At 47.7% G+C, this 27,570-nt stretch overlaps 1 protein-coding gene across 2 annotated transcripts; it reads right to left on the bottom strand.

Moving 5' to 3' along the window:
• On the bottom strand, positions 1-26,580 carry LOC106574798 (growth arrest-specific protein 6). Of its 2 annotated transcripts, none has more exons than XM_045699587.2 (15): positions 26,039-26,580; positions 25,619-25,779; positions 21,682-21,706; positions 21,191-21,253; positions 11,408-11,530; positions 10,107-10,226; positions 9,899-10,021; positions 6,474-6,592; positions 4,352-4,470; positions 3,971-4,160; positions 3,513-3,677; positions 3,249-3,417; positions 2,993-3,132; positions 2,627-2,834; positions 1-1,685 (listed from the first exon to the last, which is right to left on the bottom strand). In XM_045699587.2, the coding sequence occupies exons 1-15, from the start codon at positions 26,106-26,108 to the stop codon at positions 1,534-1,536; spliced, it is 1,947 nt and encodes a 648-aa protein (XP_045555543.1). In that variant the 5' UTR covers positions 26,109-26,580; the 3' UTR covers positions 1-1,533. The 2 variants fall into 2 exon arrangements, with proteins under 2 accessions (XP_045555543.1, XP_045555541.1); XM_045699585.2 differs by having other exon boundaries at positions 2,993-3,135.
• Between the last annotated feature and the right edge of the window lie 990 nt (positions 26,581-27,570).

Genomic DNA, 27,570 nt, shown 5'->3' on the forward strand with positions numbered 1-27,570 from the left:
TTTTAAAACTCCATGCCATCATCTTTATTAAGTTTTCAAACAGACTGAATTGATGTGATCAGGGATGTAAAGACTAAAAGACAGGTGAACAAATCACCAGCCAAACAAACCTATAGTATAATAACACACAACACAGAAGAGAAAACCTCCAACGACCGCTCCATTGTGAAATTCAGCAGAAACTCTAGATCCCAGAGGAGGAAATACTGCAGCCCTTTTTGGCCTAATGAAAGATGTTCTTTGTTTTTCTGACATTCTTTAGAGAAGTGAAACTGTTTTGGATGATTATCTCAATGCGTTGAGGTCGTTTTTTTTGTTCCTTTTGTATTTTTTCTAAAAAGCATTTAGTCACATTATTTACACATACAGTATATTACAGCGCTTACACTCTTATTCTCTCAGTAGCTCAGTGTGGTGAAGCAGTGCTCGATGCCCTCCCCTGTGTGTCTGATTGGTTACTGCATGTTAATTAGCCTCATCTGATTGGCTTAGTGTTTTCCTGGCGTGTGCTGATACTGAGGGAAGGAGGGAGGGGCATGTGAAAGGGGGACAGTATGGAGTGTTTCATTGGCTGAGGGTGAGTGGATGTAACTGTAGAGGACTAGAAGCATGGTTTGGAGGGTAAGAAAGGTTTTTTAAGGGGGTCATATTAAGAAGGCCTAGCCCTATGCTGTAATCTGTAGGCAGTGTGCAGAGCTAAATTGCAGGTAGACTAAGTTTGCATTAAGTTGGAAAGCACCAAACAGATGTTTTTATTAAACTCAGTCCATTTTTACCTGCGATGGTGTGCAAGTTTTACAATAACAAAGCCTTGTGCTACTGAATACACCCCCACACACCTTATAGGTTTTATTCCACAAGGGACTGGGTCAGTTTACCAAACCTCTTCTGGAGTACTGCCAGCTATTCCACTTCTGGATCCAGTTTGATCACCGTTAGCTCTGACGATGGCCATGAGCCCGATATATAAGCTTATTACACTAAAAGATACTGGCAAGAGCAGCGTGAGATATTAGATTTTTGTTTTCAAGATATCACTGAATTTTCCTACGCACCTGCAACCAGCAACCTCAGATGTGAGAGTGCTGCTCCTACATTCGATCACGCTGAGAGCAGAATGACTGAGGGTAGTCCAGGAGAAGAGTAGGCCAGGAGAAGGGTGGTCAGGAGAAGGGTTGGCCAGGAGAAGGGTTGGCCAGGAGAAGGGTTGGCCACTCGGCCAGCTTCTGGGTACATCCCAAATGGCACCCTATTCCCTAAATAGTGCACTAGTTTTGACCAGAACCCATAGGGGTCATATAGGGAATAGAGTGCTATTTGGGACGCATTCCTTGCTTAGGTTAAGGCCTTGTGGGTTATGGTGGACTGTAGTGGACGGGGTGAAGTTTCCCCTTGCTACAGATCTAGGATCAGCTTCCACTCCCCCTAAACCTAACCATTTGTTGGGGAAAATATCAAACTGACCCAAGATCAGTGTCTAGGGGCAACTTCCCCCGACTCCAGTGAGGACGGGGCTGAAGGGGACTGCAGCGGTCACAAGGTCCCCCCCAGCAGAGGGCAGGAGTGGGAGCGGATGTCGTTGTGTTTGTGGATGGCCTCGTCCAGGTCCAGAGCCAGGCCGTTGATCGTCACCTCCATGCAGCCGCGGTAGAAAGACGACACCAGGGTCGACACCAGGGGCACGTCTGGTACAGGGGTGAAATTAATGACATCAGTTGAAGTGGTTAATGGTAATGGCGAAACTGTGTGTGTCAGTGAGGCTCTTTGTTTGTAACTGGGTGTTTGTCTAGAGTACAGTAGTGATGAGTGTGTTGTTGCATGTCTCTCTCTGCCTATTCCCGTCTACCTCACCGGGGAGCCCTCCTATACCCGTCTACCTCACCGGGGAGCCCTCCTATACCCGTCTACCTCACCGGGGAGCCCTCCTATACCCGTCTACCTCACCGGGGAGCCCTCCTATACCCGTCTACCTCACCGGGGAGCCCTCCTATACCCGTCTACCTCACCGGGGAGCCCTCCTATTCCCGTCCACCTCACCGGGGAGCCCTCCTATTCCCGTCTACCTCACCGGGGAGCCCTCCTATTCCCGTCCACCTCACCGGGGAGCCCTCCTATTCCCGTCTACCTCACCGGGGAGCCCTCCTATTCCCGTCCACCTCACCGGGGAGCCCTCCTATTCCCGTCCACCTCACCGGGGAGCCCTCCTATACCCGTCCACCTCACCGGGGAGCCCTCCTATACCCGTCCACCTCACCGGGGAGCCCTCCTATACCCGTCCACCTCACCGGGGAGCCCTCCTATACCCGTCCACCTCACCGGGGAGCCCTCCTATACCCGTCCACCTCACCGGGGAGCCCTCCTATACCCGTCCAACTCACCGGGGAGCCCTCCTATTCCCGTCCACCTCACCGGGGAGCCCTCCTATACCCGTCCAACTCACCGGGGAGCCCTCCTATACCCGTCCACCTCACCGGGGAGCCCTCCTATACCCGTCCACCTCACCGGGGAGCCCTCCTATACCCGTCCACCTCACCGGGGAGCCCTCCTATTCCCGTCCACCTCACCGGGGAGCCCTCCTATACCCGTCCAACTCACCGGGGAGCCCTCCTATACCCGTCCAACTCACCGGGGAGCCCTCCTATAAAGGTGGTTGAAGGCAGGCTGAGGTCAACCGTCTCCTGTCCAGGTGTGGTGTGACTCTGTCCAGGCAGACCGTCCACCTCTAGTATGGTCAGGTTCCCACTGACCGTCACGTTAACCTCATGAACCTCTGCATCACACAGGAAGGCCGGGGCGCTGGCCACGATCACATCACCCACAGAGACCAGGACATACTGGGGGGTAGAGAGAAAGAGACATCACACTCAAGACAAACAAAACATGAATTCATACGGACCGAGCCAGACAGCGAGCCAGACAGCGAGCCAGACAGCGAGCCAGACAGCGAGCCAGCCAGACAGACCGACAGCGTCGGTCCAAAGTAACATCTCACCTCCCGCCATTCCTGGTTGTCTCTGTGGTAGTCGGACAGAGAGATGGAGAGAGGGACGCTGTCCTGATAAACGAGTGCCAATAGAACCCCAACAGTGGAGGCTGGTCTCAGAGTCAGCTGGATACTCAGAGACTGGGACTCTGCTGGGGGAGAGAGATGTGGTTATACACACACAGGTAAATGTGCAAATGATACATACAAATCAGAAGATGCATAGAGACGTGCACACACATAATCCCACACACAGCAGACCCACCGTATGTGATGTTGAACAGAGCGAAGCCTGTCCCAGGGTAATAGGTTCCGGGGTTTTCTGTACTGAAACACTGCATGTTGTCATTAGACCTGATGGTCTCCTGAATGGACGTATCCTCTCCTGTTAACCAGCGCCACTCACGCATACAGCCATCAAACCTCGGGTTCACCTGGAGAACACACACACACACATTAGGCAGAGAAAACAACACACACATCTCCCCAGAACAGAGATTCTAGAGAGAACAGACCCCACCCCCCTAACCTGGTTGATGAGACTGTCCTCTTTGAAAGGGACGCCCCCTACAGTCAGGTTGAGTTCATGCATGCCTTTCTTCAGGGTGAACAGATCTCCGTTCACAGCTATCTTCATCACCGCCTCCCTGTCAATCTTTATCACCAGACTCCGCCCCTGCTCCTCCACTGAGATCTACAGACCAATCAGAAAAGACAGGAGCTCAAATTGTAAAAAAAAATGTTTTACATGTTCTTATCCTACAGTTTCTCAGTCCCAAATTATATCCTATTTCCTATACAGTGCACACATTCTGACCAGGTCACCAGTAACACCTCCTCCAAAAAGTAGTGCACTACATAGGGAACAGGGGGCCATTTGGGATGCACACGAGTCAACGACCCCTCAGGAGAGGAGATGCCACTTTAGACTATTGAGACCCAACCCATAAGTTAAACACCCCCCTAAACCCCAGAATAACCTCTGACCTTTCTCCACTGTCCATCGTTGACGACGGGCCCGCTGCTGGTGACCCGGCTGACCGCCCCGTACCTCAGCTGCAGCTCCAGTTTCCCATGATGCATTGCCAGAACAATCCAGGAACTGTTCAGGTGACCACCAGCGAAGAAGATGACCCCCTCCGGGTCAAAGGTACGGAGGTCAAACTCAGCTGAGAACCTAGAGGAGGGAGAGAGAGATAAAGACAGGATGTAATATAATTCTACAATGGTACAAGACTATGGTTATAACTATGAACCCTTAAAATGATTTTGCCTTGCTGGCATCTTTCCAGGTCTCTCTTGGAAAAGAGGTTGAAACCTCAGGAGACTGGTAAGGTTAAAAGGTTAGAGGTCAAAGGTAAGGCCTACCCAGTCTGGACTCTCCTGCGGAAGCGTAGCCTGACCACTGGGACACCGCTGAACATCCGCCCCAGGTAGAGAGAACGGGAGTTCCTCTTCATGGTGAGAGAGACACATGTAGTGATCTCCTGTTGGGGGAGAGAGAGTCTAGTGATGCAGCCGTAAATTCACTCTGGCTATCTACTCCCATTTCAGAGCGCTGAATAACTGAGGAATTTACAAACGCGCAACACCGTTGAATATAACCAGTGTCAGTATATGTTAGCAAAAAAACATCATTAAATTGTTGCCAGCAGCACAGTTAGTCACCAACGCTCTGGATAACATGTAAACAGCCTGACCAGCTCTGCTACGATGAGTAAAATGGTCAGAGTGAGGTGTTTTCCCATTTGTGTCTGGAAGTAGCTAGCAAGCTAGCCAACTTTAGCCAGTTAGCTTGGGTGTTTGACTGCCATTGAGGTCAGAACCCTCAGATCAACCCTACTCCTCGGCCAGAGCGTCCAGTATGCGCTCTGAGCGAAACACTCCGAATTTACGAACGGATAATCTGAAAATACGAATGCCCAGAGCGCACTCTGGCACTCCAGAGTGATTTTAGGAACGCACCCACAGTAAGAATCACTTTGGGGGGGGGGGGGCTGAGCTGTGTGCCATTCCTCTACATATGTTAAGGGTCAGCACACAAGGGATAACTGGAATCTGACATGTCTTCTAAAGGACAGATTCAAATCAGGTGCACATTGTAAGGGAAAGTACCTTTTAATAGGTCCATTGTCTAGACCAGGGCTGCCCGACCCTCTTCCTGGAGATCTACCGTCCTGTAGGTTTTCAGTCCGACCCTCTTCCTGGAGATCTACCGTCCTGTAGGTTTTCAGTCCGACCCTCTTCCTGGAGATCTACCGTCCTGTAGGTTTTCAGTCCGACCCTCTTCCTGGAGATCTACCGTCCTGTAGGTTTTCAGTCCAACCCTCTTCCTGGAGATCTACTGTCCTTGTCATCTCCCGTCTGGATTACTGCAACTCGCTGTTGGCTGGGCTCCCTGCCTGTGCCATTAAACCCCTACAACTCATCCAGAACGCCGCAGCCCGTCTGGTGTTCAACCTTCCCAAGTTCTCTCACGTCACCCCGCTCCTCCGCACACTCCACTGGCTTCCAGTTGAAGCTCGCATCCGCTACAAGACCATGGTGCTTGCCTACGGAGCTGTGAGGGGAACGGCACCTCCGTACCTTCAGGCTCTGATCAGTCCCTACACCCAAAGAAGGGCACTGCGCTCATCCACCTCTGGCCTGCTGGCCCCCCTACCTCTGAGGAAGCACAGTTCCCGCTCAGCCCAGTCAAAACTGTTCGCTGCTCTGGCACCCCAATGGTGGAACAAGCTCCCTCACGACGCCAGGACAGCGGAGTCAATCACCACCTTCCGGAGACACCTGAAACCCCACCTCTTTAAGGAATACCTGGGATAGGATAAAGTAATCCTTCTAAGGTCTTGTTGAATAGCTAATTAGTAGAATCAGGTGTGTTAAATTAAGGTTGGACTGAAAACCTACAGGACAGTAGATCTCCAGGAAGAGGGTCGGACTGAAAATCTACAGGACAGTAAATCTCCAGGAAGAGGGTCGGAGTGAAAACCTACAGGACAGTAGATCTCCAGGAAGAGGGTCGGACTGAAAACCTACAGGACAGTAGATCTCCAGGAAGAGGGTCGGACTGAAAACCTACAGGACAGTAGATCTCCAGGAAGAGGGTCGGACTGAAAACCTACAGGACAGTAAATCTCCAGGAAGAGGGTTGGACTGAAAACCTACAGGACAGTAAATCTCCAGGAAGAGGGTTGGACTGAAAACCTACAGGACAGTAGATCTCCAGGAAGAGGGTCGGACTGAAAACCTACAGGACAGTAAATCTCCAGGAAGAGGGTTGGACTGAAAACCTACAGGACAGTAAATCTCCAGGAAGAGGGTCGGAGTGAAAACCTACAGGACAGTAGATCTCCAGGAAGATGGTTGAGCAGCCCTGGTCTAGAGTGCAGTGCTGCTTGTCGATAATGAACCTTTGATTGAATCCCGGACTAATAAATGGGGGGTGTTTTCTACAGGTAAGGTCTTGATAATGTGAGTGGGGACTTTTTACCTGACAGCTCCTGAGGTCCTGGCTCAACTTCTTGCCCTGCCGACCGTCACAGAAACACCGGAAACTACCGGGCGTGTTAACACACTCCTCACACACTCCCTGCTCACACTCATCCACATCTGACAGAGAGAGAGGGGGAGGAGGAGGAGAGAGAGAGAGGGGGAGGAGAGAGAGAGAGGGGGAGGAGAGAGAGGGGGAGGGAGAGAGAGAGAAGCGGAGGGAGGGAGATAAAAGACGGGGAGTGAAAGAGAGAGGGGAAAAAACAGAAAGAGAAGGGTGTCCATTGGTCCATCTCTGGAACTACAACCTCCAGACAAGGCTGAAGTGAAAAACAACGTCTCTAAAATGTTATCAGCATCAACAGATGGAGGAACAACTCCTGACTTAGATCTCTCCTGATGTCAACTGAACCATGTCCCAACTGGCACCGTATTCCCCTAGAGCTGGGGTCTAAAGTAGTGCACTACATAGGGAATGGGGAACCATTTGGGATAAAGCCAGAACGTCTGTCCCTGTCTGTCTGAATGACCTTAGAAGGCCATGAGGTTTATTATGATACGAATGGATAAATGTTAGTTCTTCTAAAGAGTGACTCTGTGACCGCCTCCCTCCTTCCTTCCCTCCCCCGCTTTCTCCCTCCCTCTCCTCTCTCTCAGTAAGTACAATGCAAGACAAGAACAAACTTGTTTGACAAATAAAAGACTAGGATTACATTTCCCAATGACATTTTAAAGGACCATTGAGCGTTTGGCAGGAGAGGATGTCGTGCAGATAGAGATCGGTCTTGTAAAAAAAATGATAAACAGAATGTTTTGACTATAAATGAAAAGACGTGCTAACAGCTTACTTGGCAGTTCGTCTGTGTGTGTGTCTCAGAGTGTGAGGCTGGTAGGAGGAGCTACTGGAGGACAGGCTCATTGTAAATGACTGGAAAGGTCCAAAAACATGAAACGTATGGAAACCACGTTGGACTCCGTTCCATTTATTACAATGAGCCGGTCCTCCTATAGCGCCTCCCACCAGCCTCCACTGGCATATGTATGTGTGTAGGTATGTATGAATGACAGCCGTCTGCACCACTAGACTAGCTAGCTGGCTCTACGACACAGCCGTCTGCACCACTAGACTAGCTAGCTGGCTCTACGACACAGCCGTCTGCACCACTAGACTAGCTAGCTGGCTCTACGACACAGCCGTCTGCACCACTAGACTAGCTAGCTGGCTCTACGACACAGCCGTCTGCACCACTAGACTAGCTAGCTGGCTCTACGACACAGCCGTCTGCACCACTAGACTAGCTAGCTGGCTCTACGACACAGCCGTCTGCAACACTAGACTAGCTAGCTGGCTCTACGACACAGCCGTCTGCACCACTAGACTAGCTAGCTGGCTCTACGACACAGCCGTCTGCAACACTAGACTAGCTAGCTGGCTCTACGACACAGCCGTCTGCACCACTAGACTAGCTAGCTGGCTCTACGACACAGCCGTCTGCACCACTAGACTAGCTAGCTGGCTCTACGACACAGCCGTCTGCACCACTAGACTAGCTAGCTGGCTCTACGACACAGCCGTCTGCAACACTAGACTAGCTAGCTGGCTCTACGACACAGCCGTCTGCAACACTAGACTAGCTAGCTGGCTCTACGACACAGCCGTCTGCACCACTAGACTAGCTAGCTGGCTCTACGACAGCCGTCTGCAGTCCAGCTGAGACCAACACATTGTCAAGCAGAGGGAGATTTAGGATTAGCTTGTGTGTAGCCTTATTTGTGGGTATTCACTGTAGGGTTTCGAAAATTCCTGTAACTTTTTATTTTATTTAAATGACAAGGATTTCCAGAAATCCCGGTTGAAAGATTCCCTGAATCAGGAAGGAATAAGCAGGAAATCTGGGTGGAAAATAACCAGAATTTTGCAACCCCAGTTCATTGTGTGTGACATATACACACACACTGCATTCAGAACGTCTTCAGATGCCTTGACTTTTAAACATTTTTTTAATTTTATTTTTTAAGTTTTCCAACTTTTTACTCAGCACTGTGTTAAAGCAACTTTGGCAGCGATTACAGCCCCAAGTCTTCTTGGGTATGACCCTACAAGCTTGGCACACCTGTATTTTGGGAGTTTCTCCCATTCTTCTCTGCAGATCCTCTCAAGCTCTGTCAGGTTGGATGGGGAGCGTCGCAGCACAGCTATTTTCAGGTCTCTCCAGAGATGTTTGATCGGGTTCAAGTCCGGGCTCTGGCTGTGCCACTCAAGGACATTCAAAGACTCGTTGTCCTGTTGGAAGGTGAACCTTTTCCCCGGTCTGAGGTCCTGATCGCTCTGGAGCAGGTTTTCATCAAGGATCTCTCTGTGCTTTGTTCCGTTCATCTTTCCCTCGATCCTTACTAGTCTCCCAGTCCCTGCTGCTGAAAAACATCCCCACAGCATGATGCTGCCACCACCATGCTTCACCGTAGGGATGGTGCCAGGTTTCCTCCAGACATGACCCTTGGCATTCAGGCCAAAGAGTTCAATCTTGGTATCATCATACCAGAGAATCCAAGTGGGCTGTCATGTGCTTTTTACTGAGGAGTGGCTTCCGTCTGGCCACTCTACCATAAAGGCCTGATTGGTGGAGTGCTGCAAAGATGGTTGTCCTTCCGGAAGGTTCTCCCATCTCCACAGAGGAACTCTTGAGCTCTGTCAGAGTGACCATTGGGTTCTTGGTCACCTCCATGACCAAGGCCCTTCTCCCCCGATTGCTCAGTTTGGCTGGGCAGCCAGCTCTAGGAAGAGTCTTGGTGATTCCATACTTCTTCCATTTAAGAATGTTGGAGGCCACTGTGTTCTTGGGGACCTTCAATGCTGCAGAAATGTTTTGGTTAACTTCCCCAGATCTGTGCCTCGACACAATGCTGTCTCGGAGCGCCACGTACAATTCCTTCGACATTATGGCTTGGTTTTTGCTCTGACATGCACTGTCAACTGTGGGACATTATATAGACAGGTGTGTGCCTTTCCAAATCATGTCCAATCAATTGAATTTACCACAGGTGAACTCCAATCAAGTTGTAGAAACATCTCAAAGATGATCAATGTAAACAGGATGCACCTGAGCTCAATTTCTCATAGCAAAGGATCTGAATACTTATGTAAATAAGGTATTTGTTTTTTATTTTCAATACATTTGCAAACATTTCTAAAAACCTGTTTTCGCTTTGTCATTATGGGGTATTGTGTGTAGATTGATGACATATGGTTTATTTTTAATCAATTTTAGAATAAGGCTGTAGCGTAACAAAATGTGGAAAAGGTCAAACGGTCTGAATACTTTGAATGCACTGTATATAATGTATTCTATACATTATAGTATGTATATGTATTACATGTATATAATGTGTCAGTACTGAGTAATGTGTTTTTGGTGTACTGCTCACCTAGGCAGGTCTTGGTGTTGTTGTCGTAAACGTATCCCGTCTCACACAGACAGTCATAGTCTCCATCCTGGTTCACACACCTCGCTGTCCCACACATCCCTGGATGCTGGCACTCATCCACATCTGAAACACACACACACACACACACACAGTGAGGACAGTTCAATACTTCCTTCAGGTAAGGTGTGTGTGTGTGTGTGTCTCTTACCGTTACACAACTTGCGTTCGACCAGCATGTAACCGCGGCGACAGGAGCAATGGTAGCTACCCATAGTGTTGTTACACTCGTGGTCACATCCTCCATTCCTCTTGTTGCACTCGTTGACATCTGCCAATCACAGGAGACACACAGAGGACATGTGACAATATGAACCAATCACTTTATCCATCAACTACATTGAACATCGCTAAGTGTCGCATGACACTTTAATGTGAGTTCTGATCAAAACGTTTCTACACACGATGAAAGACGATGTCTTTTTAACTAAATAAATCACACGTCTCTTTTCCGGCGGTTTATATTTTGAAAAATGCCACTTATTTGGGACCCGTTAGTCCAGAGTGACTGCTCTGATGAGCTGAATGGTTTCTGTGTACTTGTGGTTGGCCAGTGGAAAAGCCTCCGCCTCAGAGTCAGTCAGACACGTTGTGTTTTGGCTTCCCCCGCCGACCAACAGCTAGGTGGCAGGATGAGTCACCACAGAAAAGTGAGAGATGGAGTCTGCATTCCAAATGGCTCCCTATTCCCATGGTGTTCTGGTCAAAAGTAGTGCACTATAATCAGGAATAGGGGTCATTTCGGAAACAGTCACCAAGCCCCCTCTGTAGAGACAGGTCACCAAGCCCCCTCTGTAGAGACAGGTCACCAAGCCCCCTCTGTAGAGACAGGTCACCAAGCCCCCTCTGTAGAGACGGGTCACCAGCCCAGCGCTGACCTTCTCTTCGCAGGGTCATGTGACTTCTCAGCCTGCTCTACATGTGACCGGTTCACTTCCTGCACATTCAGTTCATATTGACCTGACCGATATATAGAGAAAGGGAGAGAGAGACAGAGAGCGAGAGAGGGCAGAGACATACTGACAACACAACTCACACAGAGCCCAACCACAACCCAGCGGCACTCCAAGGACGATGTGTGTGTGTCTGTGTGGATGGAGATGGATAGACAGTGACTAAGCTAAGTCAAAGTCAGACAGGACTCACCCTGTACCGATCATTGTCACATGCTGGAGACAGTGTGACACTGCAGAAAATCCTCTCTGTCCCCACCTCTGTCACTTTGTATGTCTGGCAAGTTGGCCTGACAAACAATAACACAGTAGCCATGTACCCAATACACTGGCCCTATTCCACAGCATCACATCTGGGATGTATTGTGGGTAAACTGTGACTGACTGATCTCCAACTAGTAATGACTAGTTATTTATGATGCCAGGTGATTTGTAGATCAGCCAGTGGGCTGCAACGTGGAACAAGTCCACTGTGTTTCTGAACATCATGTCACAGTACCTTTCTCACAACGGACTCCTGTCCAGCCAGTGAAGCAGTGGCAGAGGAAGTCACCCTTTTTGTCCTCACAGCGCACCGTACCTCGAGGATTACAGGGAGACGGAGAGCACTGGTCTGGAATATCTGAGAGGGGGAAGGGAAATGGAGAGAGGGAAAAGAGAGAGAGAGAGGATAGGAGAGAAAGAAAGAGAGCATTAGAGGTCATCCTGTCAGAGAAATAACATCCTACAATACAGCAAGTCATAGATGTGAAGGTACATAGCACTATGTTACTATATAATGTGAAGTGCTTTAGCCAGGCTGTTCCAGGCAGGTACATATATGTGAAGTGTTTTAGCCAGGCAGGTACATATATAATGTGAAGTGTTTTAGCCAGGCTGGTCCAGGCAGGTACATATATAATCTGAAGTGTTTTAGCCAGGCTGGTCCAGGCAGGTACATAGTTCTATGTTACTATATAACGTGAAGTGCTTTAGCCAGGCTGGTCCAGGCAGGTACATATATAATGTGAAGTGTTTTAGCCAGGCTGGTCCAGGCAGGTACATATATAATGTGAAGTGTTTTAGCCAGGCTGGTCCAGGCAGGTACATATATAATGTGAAGTGTTTTAGCCAGGCTGGTCCAGGCAGGTACATATATAATGTGAAGTGTTTTAGCCAGGCTGGTCCAGGCAGGTACATAGCTCTATGTTACTATATAATGTGAAGTGCTTTAGCCAGGCTGGTCCAGGCAGGTACATATATAATGTGAAGTGTTTTAGCCAGGCTGGTCCAGGCAGGTACATATATAATGTGAAGTGTTTTAGCCAGGCTGGTCCAGGCAGGTACATATATAATGTGAAGTGTTTTAGCCAGGCTGGTCCAGGCAGGTACATAGCTCTATGTTACTATATAATGTGAAGTGCTTTAGCCAGGCTGTTCCAGGCAGGTACATATATAATGTGAAGTGTTTTAGCCAGGCTGGTCCAGGCAGGTACATATACAATGTGAAGTGTTTTAGCCAGGCTGTTCCAGGCAGGTACATATATAATGTGAAGTGTTTTAGCCAGGCTGGTCCAGGCAGGTACATATACAATGTGAAGTGTTTTAGCCAGGCTGTTCCAGGCAGGTACATATACAATGTGAAGTGTTTTAGCCAGGCTGGTCCAGGCAGGTACATAGCACTATGTTACTATATATTTATTTAACCAGGAAAAGCCCATTGAGACCCAGTTTCTTTTTCAAGGGAGACCTGGCCAAGAAGGCAACAACAATCAATACATTACAGAATTAAAACATACAACAACACAACATGATCCAGCCAAAAAAAAGCATTTACACTCCTCCATAACAGTCTCCCATCAATATTTTAAATTCATTCAGTGGCACTAACATATCTAGGTGAAGCATGGATTGTAGACTATTCCATGCCTCTGGTGCACAAGAAGAGAAGGCAGTCTTGCCTAATACTGTGAATGTCCTGGGGACTTTAAGTAGCAACCACCTAGCAGACCGGGTATGGTAACTGCTGGTGGTGAAGGAGACCAGACTACAGAGGTAAAGAGAGAGTTTATCCAAAAGGGCTTTGTAGATGAACACATACAAATGTATCTTTCTGTGCATATAAAGTGAGGTCCAATCTACCATTTGGTACAAGGTGCAATGATGGGTGAGTGACTTGGCATTTGTAATAAAGCGCAAGGATTCATGATAAACAGTCCTGTCTCTAAGACAGAGGAGGTTGCATGCATATACAACAAGTCACCATAATCAACTACAGAGAGAAAAGTGGCCTGAACAAGCTTCTTTCTAGCCATAAGAGGTAAGCAAGCCTTATTACAAAAATAAAACCAATTTACATTTAAGCTTTGTCACAAGATTATCCACATGAACATTAAAGGACAACTTGTCATCCAACCAAATACCTAGGTATTTGTAGGATGACACTTTTTCCAAAAGGACAAGCCACCAGATGTAAAGTGTTTTAGCCAGACCGGTCCAGGCAGGTACATAGCTCTATGTTACTACACTGCTCAAAAAAATAAAGTGAACACTTAAACAACACAATGTAACTCCAAGTCAATCACACTTCTGTGAAATCAAACTGTCCACTTAGGAAGAAACACTGATTGACAATACATTTCACATGCTGTTGTGCAAATGGAATAGACAACAGGTGGAAATTATAGGCAATTAGCAAAACACCCCCAATAAAGGAGTGGTTCTGCAGGTGGGGACAACAGACCACTTCTCAGTTCCTATGCTTCCTGGCTGATGTTTTGGTCACTTTTGAATGCTGGCGGCGCTTTCACTCTAGTGGTAGCATGAGACGGAGTCTACAACCCACACAAGTGGCTCAGGTAGTGCAGCTCATCCAGGATGGCACATCAATGCGAGCTGTGGCAAGAAGGTTTGCTGTGTCTGTCAGCGTAGTGTCCAGAGCATGGAGGCGCTACCAGGAGACAGGCCAGTACATCAGGAGACGTGGAGGAGGCCGTAGGAGGGCAACAACCCAGAAGCAGGACCGCTACCTCCGCCTTTGTGCAAGGAGGAGCAGGAGAAGCACTGCCAGAGCCCTGCAAAATGACCTCCAGCAGGCCACAAATGTGCATGTGTCTGCTCAAACGGTCAGAAACAGACTCCATGAGGGTGGTATGAGGGCCCGACGTCCACAGGTGGGGGTTGTGCTTACAGCCCAACACCGTGCAGGACGTTTGGCATTTGCCAGAGAACACCAAGATTGGCAAATTCGCCACTGGCGCCCTGTGCTCTTCACAGATGAAAGCAGGTTCACACTGAGCACGTGACAGACGTGACAGAGTCTGGAGACGCCGTGGAGAACGTTCTGCTGCCTGCAACATCCTCCAGCATGACCAGTTTGGCGGTGGGTCAGTCATGGTGTGGGGTGGCATTTCTTTGGGGGGGGGCCGCACAGCCCTCCATGTGCTCGCCAGAGGTAGCCTGACTGCCATTAGGTACCGAGATGAGATCCTCAGACCCCTTGTGAGACCATATGCTGGTGCGGTTGGCCCTGGGTTCCTCCTAATGCAAGACAATGCTAGACCTCATGTAGCTGGAGTGTGTCAGCAGTTCCTGCAAGAGGAAGGCATTGATGCTATGGACTGGCCCTCCCGTTCCCCAGACCTGAATCCAATTGAGCACATCTGGGACATCATGTCTCGCTCCATCCACCAACGCCACGTTGCACCACAGACTGTCCAGGAGTTGGCGGATGCTTTAGTCCAGGTCTGGGAGGAGATCCCTCAGGAGACCATCCGCCACCTCATCAGGAGCATGCCCAGGCGTTGTAGGGAGGTCATACAGGCACGTGGAGGCCACACACACTACTGAGCCTCATTTTGACTTCTTTTAAGGACATTACATCAAAGTTGGATCAGCCTTTAGTGTGGTTTTCCACTTTAATTTTGAGTGTGACTCCAAATCCAGACCTCCATGGGTTGATAAATTGGATTTCCATTGATTATTTGTGTGATTTTGTTGTCAGCACATTCAACTATGTAAAGAAAAAAGTATTTAATAAGATTATTTCTTTCATTCAGATCTAGGATGTGTTGTTTAAGTGTTCCCTTCATTGTTTTGAGCAGTATATATAATGTGAAGTGTTTTAGCCAGACTGGTCCAGGCAGGTACATAGCTCTATGTTACTATATAATGTGAAGTGCTTTAGCCAGGCTGGTCCAGGCAGGTACATATATAATATGAAGTGTTTTAGCCAGGCTGGTCCAGGCAGGTACATAGCTCTATGTTACTATATAATGTGAAGTGTTTTAGCCAGGCTGGTCCAAGCAGGTACATAGCACTATGTTACTATATAATGTGAAATGCTTTAGCCAGGCTGGTCCAGGCAGGTACATATATAATGTGAAGTGTTTTAGCCAGGCTGGTCCAGGCAGGTACATATATAATGTGAAGTGCTTTAGCCAGGCTGGTCCAGGCAGGTACATAGCTCTATGTTACTATATAATGTGAAGTGCTTTAGCCAGGCTGTTCCAGGCAGGTACATATATAATGCGAAGTGTTTTAGCCAGGTTGGTCCAGGCAGGTACATATATAATGTGAAGTGCTTTAGCCAGGCTGTTGGGCACAAAGATCGTACTTTTTGGAGAAATGTCCTCTGGTCTGATGAAACAAAAATAGAAGTGTTTGGCCATAATGACCATCGTTATGTTTGGAGGAAAAAGGGGGAGGCTTGCAAGCCGAACAACACCATCCCAACCGTGAAGCACAGGGGTGGCAGCATCATGTTGTGGGGGTGCTTTGCTGCAGGAGGGACTGGTGCACTTCACAAAATAGATGGCATCATGACGATGGAAAATTATGTGGATATATTGAAGCAACATCAAGACATCAGTCAGGAAGTTAAAGCTTGGTTGCAAATGGGTCTTCCAAATGGACAATGACTCCAAGCATACTTCCAAAGTTGTGGCAAAATGGCTTAACCTGTTGGGGATAGGGGGCAGTATTTGCACGGCCGGATAAAAAAACGTACCCGATGTAATCTGGTTACTACTCCTGCCCAGTAACTAGAATATGCATATCATTGTTTGATTTGGATAGAAAACACCCTAAAGTTTCTAAAACTGTTTGAATGGTGTCTGTGAGTAAAACAGAACTCATTTGGCAGGCCAAAACCTGAGAAGATTCCAAACAGGAATCTCTGACCATTTCATGGCCTTCTTGATCATCTCTAACCAAAACAGGGGATCTCTGGTATGACGTGACATTTTCTAACGCTCCCATAGGCTCTCAGAAGGCGCCAGAAAGCCAAATGGTGGCTTTGCAGGCCCTGGCTGAAAAACATTAGCGCATTTTGTAAGTGGTCGATCTGAGGACAATGAGACTGGAGGCGCGTGCCCGAGCCAACACCATGTTTACTTTCTCTCTCTTTGAACAAAAACAACCACTCCCGGTCGGAATATTATCGCTTTTTTACGAGAACAATAGCATAAAAAATGATTTTAAACAGCGGTTGACATGCTTTGAAGTACGGTAATGGAATATTTTGACATTTTTCGTCACGAAACGCGTCGGGCGCGTCACCCTTCTTTACCCATCGGATAGTGTCTTGAACGCACGAACAAAACGCCGCTATTTGGATATAACTATGGATTATTTTGAACCAAACCAACATTTGTTATTGAAGTAGAAGTCCTGGGAGTGCATTCTGACGAAGACAGCAAAGGTAATCTAACTTTTCTAATAGTAAATCGGAGTTTGGTGAGTACCACACTTGGTGGGTGTCAAAATAGCTAGCCTGTGATGGCCGGGCTATCTACGGAAGTGTTCGGTGGGAATGCTAGTCACATGCTAATGTACAAAGCTGGTTGAACTTGATTGAACAAAACATGCATGTATTGTATAACATAATGTCCTAGGATTGTCATCTGATGAAGATCATCAAAGGTTAGTGCTGCATTTAGCTGTGGTTTGGGTTTATGTGACATTATATGCTAGCTTGAAAAATGGGTGTCTGATTATTTCTGGCTGGGTACTCTGCTGACATAATCTAATGTTTTGCTTTCGTTGTAAAGCCTTTTTGAAATCGGACAGTGTGGTTAGATTAACGAGAGTCTTGTCTTTAAATGGCTGTAAAATAGTCATATGTTTGAGAAATTGAAGTAATAGCATTTCTAAGGTATTTGAATATCGCGCCACCGGATTACACTGGCTGTTGAGTAGATGGGACGCAAGCGTCCCACTGGCCCAGAAAGGTTAAAGGCAATGCTACCAAATACTAATTTAGTGTATGTAAACTTCTGACCCACTAGGAATGTGATGAAAGAAATAAAAGCTGAAATAAGTCATTCTCTACTATTATTCTGACATTTCACATTCTTAAAATAAAGTGGTGATCCTAATTGACCTAAGACAGGGAATTTTTACTATGATTAAATGTCAGGAATTGTGAAAAACTGAGTTTAAATGTATTTGGCTAAGGTGTTTATGTAAACTTCCAACTTCAACTGTATACAAATGTGAAGCGCTTAGCCAGGCTGTTCCAGGCAGGTACAGTGAGGAAAAAAGTATTTTATCCCCTGCTGATTATGTACGTTTGCCCACTGACAAAGAAATGATCAGTCTATAATTCTAATGGTAGGTTTATTTGAACAGTGAGAGACAGAATAACAAAAAAAATCAAGAAAAACGCATGTCAAAAATGTTATAAATTGATTTGCATTTTAATGAGGGAAATAACTATTTGACCCCCTCTCAATCAGAAAGATTTCTGGCTCCCAGGTGTCTTTTATACAGGTAACAAGCTGAGATTAGGAGCACACTCTTAAAAGGGAGTGCTCCTAATCTCAGCTTGTTACCTGTATAAAAGACACCTGTCCACAGAAGCAATCAATCAGATTCCAAACTCTCCACCATGGCCAAGATCAAAGAGCTCTCCAAGGATGTCAGGGACAAGATCGTAGACCTACACAAGGCTGGAATGGGCTACAAGACCATTGCCAAGCAGCTTGGTGAGAAGGTGACAACAGTTGGTGCGATTATTCGCAAATGGAAGAAACACAAAAGAACTGTCAATCTCCCTCGGCCTGGGGCTCCATGCAAGATCTCACCTCGTGGAGTTGCAGTGATCATGAGAACGGTGAGGAATCAGCCCAGAACTACACGGGAGGATCTTGTCAATGATCTCAAGGCAGCTGGGACCATAGTCACCAAGAAAACAATTGGTAACACACTACGCCATGAAGTACTGAAATCCTGCAGCGTCCGCAAGGTCCCCCTGCTCAAGAAAGCACATATACATGCAAGGCTGAAGTTTGCCAATGAACATCTGAATGATTTAGAGGACAACTGGGTAAAAGTGTTGTGGTCAAATGAGACCAAAATGGAGCTCTTTGGCATCAACTCAACTCGCCGTGTTTGGAGGACGAGGAATGCTGCCTATGACCCCAAGAACACCATCCCCACCGTCAAACATGGAGGTGGAAACATTATGCTTTGGGGTGTTTTTCTGCTAAGGGGACAGGACAACTTCACCGCATCAAAGGGACGATGGACGAGGCCATGTACCATCAAATCTTGGGTGAGAACCTCCTTCCCTCAGCCAGGGCATTGAAAATGGGTCGTGGATGGGTATTCCAGCATGACAATGACCCAAAACACACGGCCAAGGCAACAAAGCAGTGGCTCAAGAAGAAACACATTAAGGTCCTGGAGTGGCCTAGCCAGTCTCCAGACCTTAATCCCATAGAAAATCTGTAGAGGGAGCTGAAGGTTCGAGTTGCCAAACGTCAGCTTCGAAACCTTAATGACTTGGAGAAGATCTGCAAAGAGGAGTGGGACAAAATCCCTCCTGAGATGTGTGCAAACCTGGTGGCCAACTACAAGAAACGTCTGACCTCTGATTGCCAACAAGGGTTTTGCCACCAAGTACTAAGTCATGTTTTGCAGAGGGGTCAAATACTTATTTCCCTCATTAAAATGCAAATCATTTTATAACATTTTTGACATGCGTTTTTCAGGATTTTTTTGTTGTTATTCTGTCTCTCACTGTTCAAATAAACCTACCATTACAATTATAGACTGATCATTTCTTTGTGGGCAAACGTACAAAATCAGCAGGGGATCAAATACTTTTCCCCCCTCACTGTACATAGCACTATATTACTATATAATGCCTCCTGTAATGCCATTGATAAAGGCCCTGATCTAAAGTAGTGCACTATATAGGGAATAGGGTGCCATTTGTGACAGACTAAAATGCCTGCTGTGATGCCATTGAAAAAAAAGAGAGTTATTTTCCCCTCCCAGGATCTCTGAGGACAGCATAAATAGCTCCCCCCCCCCCGTCCGTCCGTCCGTCTCTCTCGCTCTCCCCCCCGTCTCTCTCTCCTCCCCGTCTCTCTCTCCTCCCCCGTCTCCCCCCCCCCCCGTCCGTCTCTCTCTCTCCTCCCCCGTCTCTCTCTCCTCCCCGTCTCTCTCTCCTCCCCCGTCTCTCTCTCCTCCCCCGTCTCTCTCTCCTCCCCCGTCTCTCTCTCCTCCCCCCGTCTCTCTCTCCTCCCCTGTCTCTCTCTCCATCCATCCTGGAGTGTTATATATAAAGTATTAGTTCCTGCAGTTCTTTCTCCTTCCATTACTGCTGACGGTGGTGCTGACGGGGGGGACGGGGGACGACAATCTCTCTGTCCTGGACGCACGGCTGAGTCATAGCAACTCCCTGGCTGACTAGTTCCTTCAACCAATCAGCAGTCAGGATGGGCAGGCCCCTCACTCCTGGACTCAGCAGCCCTGATGCAGCAGAATACTCTATCCATTCTCTCTCCTCCTCTTTAACCCCCCCCTCACTGGCGTCACAGCTTGCTCACGTCACTGATCTCAGATCTGCAGTCACGGAGTGCGTGACGCTGGAAGGAGGTGTGTCACGCACACTTGGTTACTACTGCAGAGTTCCACACGCATCTCTCCCTCCCTCTCATAGTCACAGCAGCAGTTTAGCCACATCATGCTCGCTGACGCACAGTAGACACTGACCCATAGACATGAAGAGAACATTCCTCTTATCTTGTCCACCTTAAATCAGAGAACTTTCTCTCAGTGCTCTGCAGTAGTGAGGTGGTGCAGTGCAGCCTGCCCTGCCCAACAGATGGAACTATGTGCTCACTGCTCCTCATAGGCACCATTTATAAAACCACAGAGAGAGAGAGGAGAGAGAGAGTGAATGAGAGAGGAGAGAGAGAGTGAATGAGAGAGGAGAGAGAGAGTGAATGAGAGAGGAGAGAGAGAGTGAATGAGAGAGGAGAGAGAGTGAATGAGAGAGGAGAGAGTGAATGAGAGAGGAGAGAGTGAATGAGAGAGGAGAGAGTGAATGAGAGAGGAGAGAGTGGAATGAGAGAGGAGAGAGTGAATGAGAGAGGAGAGAGTGAATGAGAGAGGAGAGAGTGAATGAGAGAGGAGAGAGAGTGAATGAGAGAGGAGAGAGAGTGAATGAGAGAGGAGAGAGAGTGAATGAGAGAGGAGAGAGAGAGAGAGTGAATGAGAGAGGAGAGAGAGAGAGAGAGTGAATGAGAGAGGAGAGAGAGAGAGAGAGTGAATGAGAGAGGAGAGAGAGAGAGAGAGTGAATGAGAGAGGAGAGAGAGAGTAGAGAGAGAGATGAGAGAGGAGAGAGAGTAGAGAGAGAATGAGAGAGGAGAGAGTGAATGAGAGAGAGTGAATGAGAGAGGGGATAGAGAGTGAATGAGAGAGAGAGAGTGAATGAGAGAGAGAGAGAGAGAGTGAATGAGAGAGAGAGAGAGAGAGAGAGAATGAGAGAGAGAGAGAGAGAGAGAATGAGAGAGAGAGAGAGAGAGAGAATGAGAGAGAGAGAGAGAGAGAGATGAGAGAGAGAGAGAGAGAGAGAGAGAGAGTGAATGAGAGAGAGAGAGTGAATGAGAGAGAGAGAGAGAATGAGAGAGTGAGAGAGAGAGAGAGAGAGTGAATGAGAGAGAGAGGAGAGAGAGAGTGAGAGAGAGAGAGTGAATGAGAGAGAGAGAGAGAGAGAGTGAATGAGAGAGGGAGAGAGAGTAGAGAGAGAGTGAATGAGAGAGGAGAGAGAGAGAGAGAATGAGAGAGAGAGAGAGAGAGAGAATGAGAGAGAGAGAGAGAGAGAGTGAGATGAGAGAGAGAGAGTAGAGAGAGAATGAGAGAGAGAGATGAGAGAGAGAGAGAGATGAGAGAGAGAGAGAGAGTGTAGAGAGACAGAGAGAGAGGAGCTACATGCTCATATCTACTGTACGTGAGTCAGTTTGTCTGTCCACAGCTCTAGTCAGGAGGACAGACAGACGAGGAACTCACTGTGAACACAGGTGATCAGGTCTTGTTTCTTCTTGTCCGTGTCTCCGAACTTCTCCATGCACGCTAATCAGAGAGACAGAGAGACAGGGCAGACAGACAGACAGAGAGAGAGAGACAAGACAGAGAGAGGAGACAGGGCAGACAGAGAGAGAGACAGGGCAGACAGAGAGAGAGACAGGGCAGACAGAGAGAGAGACAGGGCAGACAGAGAGAGAGACAGGGCAGACAGAGAGAGAGACAGGGCAGACAGAGAGAGAGACAGGGCAGACAGAGAGAGAGACAGGGCAGACAGAGAGAGAGACAGGGCAGACAGAGAGAGAGACAGGGCAGACAGAGAGAGAGACAGGGCAGACAGAGAGAGAGACAGGGCAGACAGAGAGAGACAGGGCAGACAGAAGATAGTTCAACACCATACAACAGATGCTAATATCCTAATCAAGTAATAACAATCTCACAATGCTGAAGAGGTTGGGAACAGGAACCAAACTTACCTAAGTACTTTGGAAAGAAGTAGTCCTGAAGGAGAGAGAACAGAAGGAGAGAGGCTGTTAGTGATGTTTGATAACAGTCTATTCTTAATACTATGAGGTCTAACATGACAGATTGAGACTAAATGTATGTCTGATGATGATATGCACCATGTCATCTCATGTTAACGGGGTGTGGCACCACACAGTCTAGTAGCCCCTCCAGGGTTTCCTGGGAACGTTCTACATGTGTCAACATTCTACAACTCTCTCTCCTGCAGAATAGCCCGAGTGCCAGTCTGTTTGTGCTATTATGATAACTCCTTGTCACTCGTTAGCATGTGTTTGGTTTCACTATGACAGCAATGGAGTTAGCTAGAGCACAAACAGTTCTGGGACCGAGCTGCCTGCCTACCTTCCTGCCTACCTTCCTGCCTACCTTCCTGCCTACCTTCCTGCCTACCTTCCTGCCTACAGTACATGGAGGTAACTGGGGAAAGTTAAAATTAGAACTAGACTTGATGGGACAATGACATGGTTCTCCAGAGAGTTGTGCTGCACTGAAAGATGAAGAACAGTACATGAAATGGAGGGTGATTTAGATAAGAGACTCCTGACTGTGTGTAGTTCTACTGAGACACTTGTAAAACTACATTATCCTTCTACATCTAATCTCATTCTACAGAGACAGTGTGATAGAGGGAAGGGGAACAGGCAGAAACTTTCCAACTACTGCAGAGAGAGAGACTAAGGCTGCAATTGAAGACTCTTCGTTGCTAGGGAGACTAGGTTAGGGGTATGGTAACCAGGAACACTCCCTCTGCAGAGCCAGGGAACTGCAGCGATGTGAGAGAACTGCAGAGTCAGAGATAGGCACGTTTAGAATGAATAATGGATCTGTGAATGAGGTTGCAGTCCTGTCACGATACAACCCCCCCGATCTCACCACCACTAGCACCACGTCATCCTCCTCTCTGATCCCATTATAACCCCCCCGATCTCACCACCACTAGCACCACGTCATCCTCCTCTCTGATCCCATTATAAACCCCCCCGATCTCACCACGTCATCCTCCTCTCTGATCCCATTATAAACCCCCCCGATCTCACCACCACTAGTACCACGTCATCCTCCTCTCTGATCCCATTATAAACCCCCCGATCTCACCACCACTAGTACCACGTCATCCTCCTCTCTGATCCCATTATTAAACCCCCGATCTCACCACCACTAGTACCACGTCATCCTCCTCTATGATCCCATTATTAAACCCCCGATCTCACCACCACTAGTACCACGTCATCCTCCTCTCTGATCCCATTATTAAACCCCCGATCTCACCACCACTAGTACCACGTCATCCTCCTCTATGATCCCATTATAACCCCCCCGATCTCACCACCACGTCATCCTCCTCTCTGATCCCATTATAACCCCCCCGATCTCACCACCACTAGTACCACGTCATCCTCCTCTCTGATCCCATTACAAACCCCCCGATCTCACCACCACGTCATCCTCCTCTCTGATCCCATTACAAACCCCCCGATCTCACCACCACTAGTACCATGTCATCCTCCTCTGATCCCATTACAAACCCCCCGATCTCACCACCACGTCATCCTCCTCTCTGATCCCATTAAACCCCCCGATCTCTGATCCCATTACAAACCCCCCGATCTCACCACCACTAGTACCACATCATCCTCCTCTCTGATCCCATTACAAACCCCCCGATCTCACCACCACGTCATCCTCCTCTCTGATCCATTAAACCCCCCGGACTCTGATCCCATTACAAACCCCCCGATCTCACCACCACCTCTCTGATCCCATTATAAACCCCCCGATCTCACCACCACTAGTACCACGTCATCCTCCTCTCTGATCCCATTACAAACCCCCGATCTCACCACCACTAGTACCACACACATCCTCCTCTCTGATCCCATTATAAACCCCCCGATCTCACCACTTCATCCTCCTCTCTGATCCCATTACAAACCCTCGATCTCACCACCACTAGTACCACACACATCCTCCTCTCTGATCCCATTATAAACCCCCCGATCTCACCACTAGTGGTACCACGTCATCCTCCTCTAGTACCACGTACATCCTCCTCTCGGATCCCATTATAAACCCCCCCGATCTCACCACCACCAGTACCTCGTCATCCTCCTCTCTGATCCCATTACAAACCCCCCGATCTCACCACCACTAGTACCACGTACATCCTCCTCTCTGATCCCATTATAAACCCCCCGATCTCACCACCACTAGTACATCCTCCTCTCTGATCCCATTACAAACCCCACGATCTCACCAGCACTAGTACATCCTACTCTCTGATCCCATTACAAACCCCCCGATCTCACCACCACTAGTACATCCTCCTCTGATCCCATTACAAACCCCACAATCTCACCACCACTAGTACATCCTCCTCTCTGATCCCATTACAAACCCCCCGATCTCACCACCACTAGTACCACGTACATCCTCCTCTCTGATCCCATTATAAATCCCCCGATCTCACCACCACTAGTACCACATCATCCTCCTCTCTGATCCCATTACAAACCCCCGATCTCACCACCACTAGTACATCCTCCTCTCTGATCCCATTATAAACCCCCCGATCTCACCACCACGTACATCCTCCTCTCTGATCCCATTATAAACCCCCCCGATCTCACCACCATTAGTACATCCTCCTCTCCGATCCCATTACAAACCCCCGATCTCACCACCACTAGTACCACACACATCCTCCTCTCTGATCCCATTACAAACCCCCCGATCTCACCACCACTAGTACCACGTCATCCTCCTCTCTGATCCCATTATAAACCCCCCGATCTCACCACCACTAGTACATCCTCCTCTCTGATCCCATTACAAACCCCCCGATCTCACCACCACCAGTACCACGTACATCCTCCTCTCTGATCCCATTACAAACCCCCCGATCTCACCACCACTAGTACCACACACATCCTCCTCTCTGATCCTGGGTTCACACCACCCCTCTCATCCTATGCACACACACACACACCTCTGTCTGAGCCCATTACAAACCCTCTCACCCTGATGCACCTCTCTCCACTTTCACCCCAGCTCTTACCTCACAAAAACATGTTTTTCTTATAACAATATATATATATATGGACAACATTTACAGATCAGCATTAAGCCTGTTTAATATCCTAATCTACATATTGTCTAATTCCCAAAGGACACTGACCAAGGCAGAATTATACTGGATGTCCCTATGGGCCCTGGTCAAAAGTAGTGCACTGTATAGGGAATAGGGAGGCATTTGGGATGTAGAATTATTAATAGCATGGATGCTGGAGGCTGCTCAACACATTCATGAAGCTAGCTGGCAGAACCTAGACCTAATGTATATATCCCTGAGGGGATAGGAGCCCTTTGTGACAGGCACAAGTCAGATTAAAACCTGTGTGTGAGCGCATTGTTGCTCTGTCTGGAATTCATGTGATTAAAACACATTCCCCCTAGTCACCTTCCATCCGCTTACTGTAAGCAGCCTCCCCGAGGACCAATCAAAAACACAGCAGTACAGCACTCATTAGTATAATCACTCCCATGTATGATCCCATCACGCAGAAGCAGTATCATTTACATAATCACAAACCTTACAGTAGTATGCAAATGTTCCTAATCTGGCATGTTCCCCATAGCCCAATGTGCTAGTTGAATACTGTGCAATGAATTGATCGGACTGGTGAGTGTTCGCCTGTAATTAGTCATATCCATATTTTGGAGCTTGAACACTATACACAGAATCGTTATGTTATAAACAACTAGGCTATAGGATCAGTCATTACGGCAAAACAAATCCAATGTGCGCAGCTAGTCCGTGTCTATATGCAATGGAAAGAAGTGCAATGAGTGCTATTTCATTTGACACGATCAAGTGTGTAGTGTACTCACTGTTTCAGGGTCGTTCTCGAATACTTCTCTCGCCTCCTCTTTGCTACACTTCTCTTCCACACACTCTCGCTCCAGGTGCCCTTGTTTCGTCTCCTCAAAAACGTGATTCGCTCTCCTGTGTCTCCTCAAGAACTGGTTAGCTTCTTCCGGGGACAAGGAAACTGGAAATAACCACAAGCACAGAAGAGTCAAATTGAACAAAATTTCCCATTAGTTACCTTACTACATTTGTTGCTAAAATAATCCAGCCCCTAATTTACTGACAAAAAGTCCTGGGCGTGAGGTTTCAAAGCATCATCTAAGCAGACAAATGTAACATTATTCAACAACAATGAACTAGCTGGCAAGCTAAACAACAACGTTATCCCCCCCAGTGCCAACAAGTCAAACATAGCTTAACGGGCTGAGTTGTTTACTTACGGCTGTCGGACCACGGAACAAGGAGCAGGACCAGGAAGGTTCCTGAAGCAAGGAGCTCTGTCAACTGCATGTTTGCGGTTCTGCGTCAGGCTGGAAAGTTTCTCCTTCCCCCTCTCTCTCTCTCTGTTCAATGTCGCTTCTAGCTAGCAACCTGGTAGCAGTCGTGTATAAAACACACTGCAAATTCAAACATTCACTTCACAGCAGGCGAGAATGCCGTTACACTTAACTCTGTGTTTTCCTTCTTCAATCGTATCCTTGCTAGCTAGCTACTTAGTCCGCATACCACAACCAAGGCTACCCACAGCCACTGCAGTACAGACAGTCCAACCTTCACTCTTATCTAGCTAGCGAGCCACCTACTTCGCCCTCATCTCGTTTGGTTCCCAGCTACTAACGTAGCAGGCGTAAAATAAACCCAGCTACTAGCCCGAACTGTGGACAAAGGACACAACCTACACATCCGAAGGGGAGTTGCTTTTGAAAAGTTACGTCGAATGCACGCAGGCGGGAGTTAGCAATGAAGAGTCGCTTTTGCTCTGCCATTCGGCAGTGATATGGGAGCGCTCTCTCTATGTGTGACTGCAGTCTTTCTATTTACCTGCAGTGACTTTGCGTAGCCTTGGCATTGTACAGCAGACTATTCCAACCGAGCCTATAGCATGCCAGACATCGTAGAGGGAAGGAGGAGTGCTGAGGGTGTTGCAGCACCTCATGATAAATCAACACAACATTTTTAAGTATTTCACAATAGTGCAATGGGCCTTTATTACTCCTTTATGAGCGGACCAAAATAGCCATCAGCAGCGCAGAACCTAATCTTCCTCTGTTTGTGACATTAGTTGAAAGCTAAATCTCGACCCAGATCCCCCCCCCCCCCCTTTCTTCCCAGCAGTTTATTTTAAGCCTTAACGTTCCTGTCATTTTCTCAACTATCCCCAGAATTTCTCTTTCTTGGACTCACTTTCTGTTATGATTTCTCAGAAATCATCTCTCTCTCTCCCTATCTGTGTTAAGGCTCACATTTGCGCAACATATACTCTCTGCCAAGAACTCTGTTGCTCTGTTTTTCTAATCACTTATTTTTTTGACTAACATTCTGTTACGATTACTCAGAAATCATGTTTCTCTTTCTCGCAATTGCAAATAGTACAAATGGGAAGGGAAAATAAATAAACATAAGTATAGGTTGCAGCTCTCTGTCTCTCTCTCTCTTTCTCTCTCTCTCTTCCTTGTCCTCCACATGTTAGTCCAGATCTGAGTCAGGTCGTGGAACAATGTCACAGCAGAATCAAATCAAAATCACATTGTATTTGTCACATGAGCTTGAATACAGTGAGTGTAGATTTTGCTGTGAAATGCTTGCTTATGAACCCAACCTGACCATGCAGAGTAAAACACATTAAAACAGTAACTCAAGAGCAATGAAATACACAACAATGTGGAGCTATATACAGGGAGTACCAGTACCAGATCAATGTGGAGCTATATACAGGGAGTACCAGATCAATGTGGAGCTATATACAGGGAGT

This window comes from Salmo salar, chromosome 17, assembly GCF_965601325.2.
Source record: "Salmo salar chromosome 17, fSalSal1, whole genome shotgun sequence".
Classification (NCBI taxonomy): domain Eukaryota; kingdom Metazoa; phylum Chordata; class Actinopteri; order Salmoniformes; family Salmonidae; genus Salmo; species Salmo salar.